General features: G+C 35.9%; 1 protein-coding gene across 1 annotated transcript; it reads right to left on the bottom strand.

The window, feature by feature from the left end:
- Nucleotides 1–2,671: 2,671 nt before the first annotated feature.
- On the bottom strand, nucleotides 2,672–3,340 carry LOC141640936 (uncharacterized). Its single transcript, XM_074449614.1, has one exon. The coding sequence runs from the start codon at nucleotides 3,338–3,340 to the stop codon at nucleotides 2,672–2,674; it is 669 nt and encodes a 222-aa protein (XP_074305715.1).
- Nucleotides 3,341–5,969: the final 2,629 nt, after the last annotated feature.

Here is a 5,969-nt window from a genome sequence, read left to right as displayed (position 1 = left end):
GGAAAAGGAGAAATTATACCCGTTGACAGATCTATGCATGGCATTACTAAACATAGAGAGACTAGAAGATACAGAAGCGAAGAATCCTTACGATGCTGCAGAAAATGATAGGAATATTAGCCTTTCAATTGTATGATAACTGTATCAGACACAACCTCCAAGAAAAATCTTGCTCACCAGAATAAACCAATTGCATGTAAGGATCTTCACATTGATCGACCTGATCTAACAAGTAGCAATATTCCATCAGCTGCCAAACCTATCTTAGATAAGGCGAAGACATTATTTCCAAACTACCATAATGATTATCCCTTCAAGCAATGTCGTCCAACTGCTATTCAACGGTTAGACATGACAAATCTCACACAGATAATTAGTGCGAAGTAACAATACCCTAAAATGACCCAATCTGAGTGGCTCATTAGCACGCAGACAGTCTAATGAGTCATCATGTTCTAGAACAGAACTTAAAATGCAGTTATCTGGATAAGCAAGTTCAGTAAATAAGTTATAGAGAACAAACCTTTATTCGTATGAACAAGATACGTATGTCAGAACTCAGACGAGCTAGTTAGATGATAAGCGCACCACATCAACACAGACTCATTTTGCATGCTTCCTCTTCGCACACAATAACAAGTTAGTGGCTAAAGCTCAAACAAAATAAATATCCCATAGCAGCACTGAGATGAACACTTCATGTTAGTAGGTGCATCAATGTTATTAAAATCATTACTTACAAACAAAGCATCTTCCATCGAGCTATGATAATCAGAAGACTTCGCAAGCTTTCAACTTTGAAGGTGAACACAAGTTAGTCATTACGAGCTAGGCATTTAAACAAGATAAGTACGTCAATAGTTAAACGCAAATAAACATGTCATGTGCAAGCTTCCCATTTTGGAGTTCATAGCCAAGAGCAAGTTAGTGACTATACGTTAAATAAGATTTAGAGTGTCAATATCGGGATTGACATTTCGTATGAACATGAAGCTTGCAGACAACAAATGTCGAATTAAGAGTTAGTGACTATTAAAGTTAAGAAGTTAATAGGAAGCATCCTCCATTGCGATGATAATCAAAAGGACTAGAAATAATCTAAAACCGTAAAAATGAAAATCAAACTTGAACAAATCTTAATCTCTAGCACTTTAACTAGCATGATTTGACAAAGCAAGCTAATCAATTGACATTGAAATTTTCCTACAACAGCAATTAAGGGACAAATAAGACTATAGAGATCGATACTTAAGAGCAAATTACATCATTCAGCTAAGATCAATCAACAAAAAATGCAAATTCAAGTTAAAAAAAATCGACAATCAATTTCTGTCGAATTCGAGTAAAACGTCACTAGCTCCATATGATTGAACATCTTGCAAGGTCACAGTAGCCTCGCCAATAGTCAAGTGAAATGAATGGGTTTCCGGCCTCCATCGCTCAACCAAAGCACTTAATAAATTCACATTAAACTTCAAACCCACTAACCTATGAATAAAAAAAAACTGAGTGTCCCTAATGAAATTAACTACATGATCACTTACCAAAAACCCCTTGTACGAAACTAAGTGTGACCTACATCGGAGGGAACCAACGTCCCTTCCTTCCAATATTGCCTTGCTCCTGTGAACCTCTTGTTGTGTGAGAAGTTCCGGTTTGACCGGGCCTTGTTGTTGATGTTGTTCCATTATTCCTGCACATTTAAAAGAACATTATTAGATTAGCATAAAATAAATGTTGAAATAATAACAAAAAATTATGGAAATAAAAAAATTAAAGACAAGTGTAAGTAGTAGAATACCCTTGTGAATTGTTAACTCTCATGGTACAAGTTTTTTTATTGTGGCCTAAACCACGACACAAACTACATGACACCTTGTTCTTACTCTTCTCATCCATTTCATTAAGAAATCTTTTATTCTTCCGTCTTCCTTTTCCCCGTTTATTTTGCTCATCGCACACTATTTTAGGCCCATTGTAAGGACCCCAATAAGCCTCATCTTTCAAAGGGTGAAATTTAGAAGCATATGAAGCTAAGTGTTCTCCGGTAGTGTAGGCGATGTCCACAAATTGAGTAGTATTTAAACCCTTCTTTTTACAAACGGCATACACATGTGAACATGGATACTTGTATGTTTGGAACTTGTTACAAGTACATGTCCTCTTGGATAAATCAACGGTGTGCAAATGGTTACCATGTGACATGGGTCGTGAACCTCTACGTGTTGTGACTTGGTACACCCCTCCGACATGGTCAAAAGCCACAACCTTATGGTATGCTCCATTTTTGCAATTTTCCTCCAACAAGGTTGTAATCTTTGAACTATAATGAAGCCCCTTCATCAACCGTTTCCTTGCAAACTCATGTCGCTCAACAAAGTATGCATTAACTCTAAAAAATACACACTTTACGAGTGCCGTTACGGGTAGAAAACGTGCTCCTTTAAGAACATTACTAAATGCCTCCGCCAAGTTAGTAGTCAATATTCCATATCTAAGTCCACCATCATAGCAAATTGACCACTTCTCTATTCCAATTTTAACAACATATTGTTTTGCCTCTCTATTAAACTCACCTAGGCGATGAAATCCTATGTCAAACTTCTTGTTTTGTAATTGCATTTCCGTTGACCCAAACATTTCTTTCACTGCATTATTTCTAAATCTTGTATTAACATTTGAAGCCAAATGACGAATGCAAACTCTGATAAGCATACGCCTCCTCCCGCCGACTACCAACTTCACTCATTGCTTTCATAATCCCTTTTTGTCTATCGAAAATGACACACAACCCACTTCTTTGGGTAACAAATACTCTTATGCAAGACATAAACCAAGGCCAACTATCGGTATTTTCGGCTTCAACAATAGCAAAAGCAACCGGGAAAATTTGGTTAATGGCATCAATTGACATAGCTGTCAAAATAGTTCCCTTGAACTTTCCATATAAGTGAGTTCCATCAATGCTTAAAACTGGCCGACAATGTTCAAAGCCATCAATACATGGTTTAAATGCCCAAAAAACACGCTTGAATGTTTGCACATTTGGGTTCGTTGCTGGTGTTGTATAAAATTGAACAATAGTGCCAGGATTAGATTCTTTTATGCCTTGCATCAAAAGAGGTAGCAACTCATATGATTTATCCCAATCTCCAAATATTTCCTCAATTTCTCTTTGTTTTGCATTCCAAGCTTTGGTGTATGAAATTGTATAACCATATTTATCTAAAATATAAGTAACAACAGAGTTTACTTTATATCCCCAATCTCCCTCAACAAGGTTACGAATCTCATGACTTATGAATGCTCGTTTCAAATTCATGTGGTCTTGAGGTACCATGTCACAAACACAAGACTCATCATGCGGACCTTTGTATGTGACAATGGTAAAAAATTCAGAATGAAAGTCTTTTTGTGTAGCCCTTAACCGCCAATTACATGGTGTAGGAGACCGGCCACATTTAAAGGTAATAGTATTAGGCTTTGATTCGGCAACTTTGAAAAATTGATTTGCTTTAACACAATATGATGTCACCTCATCGCTAAGTAAAGCTTTGTTTGGGAACACTTCTCCAACCGCAAACTCTTTGCCATGTTCATATCTTACCATTTTTCCCAAGTTTTCCAACTATTCAATTCATCCTCATCTAATTGATCAATCTTATTAAACTCAACAATTGGAGCACTAGCAAAGACAAGATCATCATCACCATCTTCTTCATTTGCCAACAAATTCTCATCAAGAATTGCCAATTCCTCATCAATCTCATCACCTTCTAAGTTACCATAAAATTCCCCATCATTTACGTCATTAGTTTCAAGTGAAACAAATTGAGCAACATCATCTAGCCTAATACTTGGTGTAGGAGTGACAATTTGACTAGTGGAAACTTCTACAAATATTTCCATTGAAGGAGTATGTGAATGACGAATACTTGCCCATAACGCTTTAAAGGCTCCCTCATTATTAAGGGGTACAATTTTGAAAGACCCGGCACTTGGAAATTTCATCATCACCTTCAACTGAGTACCCAAACTTTGAACGCCGATTCCCTTATATATCTCTTCAACTAATTCAAGATATGTCATCTTTGTACTAGCTAGAATAAAATATTGATTCCCTCCTCTATAAGTTACACATCCATTTTGCTCCAACACTTCTCCATCCCAATAACAAATAAGAGGAAAATCACAAATTTCCATTCTATACAAAAAAATTGAACAAATTTAGTATAAATCAACTTCCTATAACCTAATTTCCCTAAAATACATACCTAAACAACAATTAAAATACATAAATCGTTCATCTTAATTAGGGTTTCGAAATTTGGGTTTTTTTTTAACCAACCTTAAATTAACACATATAAGTTGTAGATCTAAGCACAAAACAACATAATTACCAACAACGAAGACAAAATAAGCTAAATCTAAATTCAAAGATGAAATTAAATAAGTTAAAAGAATTAAACTACCTTGCTAATTAGGTAGAATGTATAATTTGAAAAGCAAAAACCTAATATAATGCCGGAGACACGCCGGAGATTCGCCGGAGATGAGTGTGAGGTGAAGAAATAAGAAGGGGAGTGAGGTTTGTTCTATCGCACTTGCGGTGTTTGTGAGGCGGAGATGGTGAATGGTTTGTTTTATTTGGTAGAAAGTGACGAAAATACAACATTTGTTAAAAAAAAAGAAATCTGAGCAAACACGCCATACGTATTGGCGTGTTTATTGGCGAAGACACGCCATACGTAATGGCGTGTTCTTTTTCCTTCCAATAACGCAGCTACTGGACTTGGGTTGAAATTTTGGGCTGCTTTAACACGCCATACGTAATGGCATGTTTCCTTCACAAGACACGTCATTGCTAATGGCGTGTTCTCTTTGTTTCCTTGTTCAGCTACTGCCTTGGGATGGAATATTAGACTGATTAAACACGCCATATCCAATGGCGTGTTCTCTGAACTAAACACGCCTATACGTATAGCGTTTTTAAACCCCATACAGGCTCGTAAAAACCGAGCCTACGTGGACACCATTTCGATAAATATTTTCAAAAACGACAATTCTTTTATTTTTGAGCATTATTTCAAAAACGGACTCTATTTAATCACATTACAATAAGATATATAACTCTCTCTTATAAAATAAATTTGTTCAATTTAAGGATTTAATTAATCCGTATCAATATACGATTAATTAACTTTTCAGTTTGGGAATCGTCCTATAGGTGTGACCTTAAGGGATCAAATGATCACCATCGTCAAACGACGGTAATGTTAAACTCTAGTTAGCCAATCATTACTTATTAATGTTGATCAGTTGACTATATATTGAATCATCCCTTATGTATTCTTATTATGAGATTTAATTATTATTTTAAATCATGTGATCGCACTATTGATGAGGACACATACTCCAACAATGACTTCTCATATTCACAATATGATAAGTGCGTGACGGAAGCAGCTTTTAACGTATTTAATAGATCCTGCAGCGGAAGCACAAGAGATCATATTAATTGTTCAATACCTTGAACGTGAAGAATCTTATCATATATGTCTCTTGACTAAAATGCTAATATCCATGAAGATCTATCTCATTAGATCCGGTTTTTTAAGATGCGCCATGCTACTCTCAAGTATTCACTGGAGAATATTTCTAGTCACTAATATGTCAAACACATATTTAGACTAAGAAACTTCACCTTAGCTACATTTCTAGTCACCAATATATCAAGCACATATTTAGACTAAGAAACTCATTTTAACTCCCACTAAACTCCATGTATCATCATGGTACCTCGACAACTCGAGTAATACCGTTATGACTAATGACATGATTGAACCCAAGGTTCCAACTCTTTGACGTATATAAGATCACAAAAGGGATCTTTCAAGCATGCTAGGCTTCTTAGCATTGACAAGATCAACAAAACTTCTCCCTTCATGAGTAACATTCAAGGAGAAAGT

This window comes from Silene latifolia, chromosome 2, assembly GCF_048544455.1.
Source record: "Silene latifolia isolate original U9 population chromosome 2, ASM4854445v1, whole genome shotgun sequence".
Taxonomy (NCBI): Eukaryota; Viridiplantae; Streptophyta; class Magnoliopsida; order Caryophyllales; family Caryophyllaceae; genus Silene; species Silene latifolia.
Note: the sequence above shows the minus strand (reverse complement) of the source record. Positions and strands in the feature narration are given on the sequence as shown.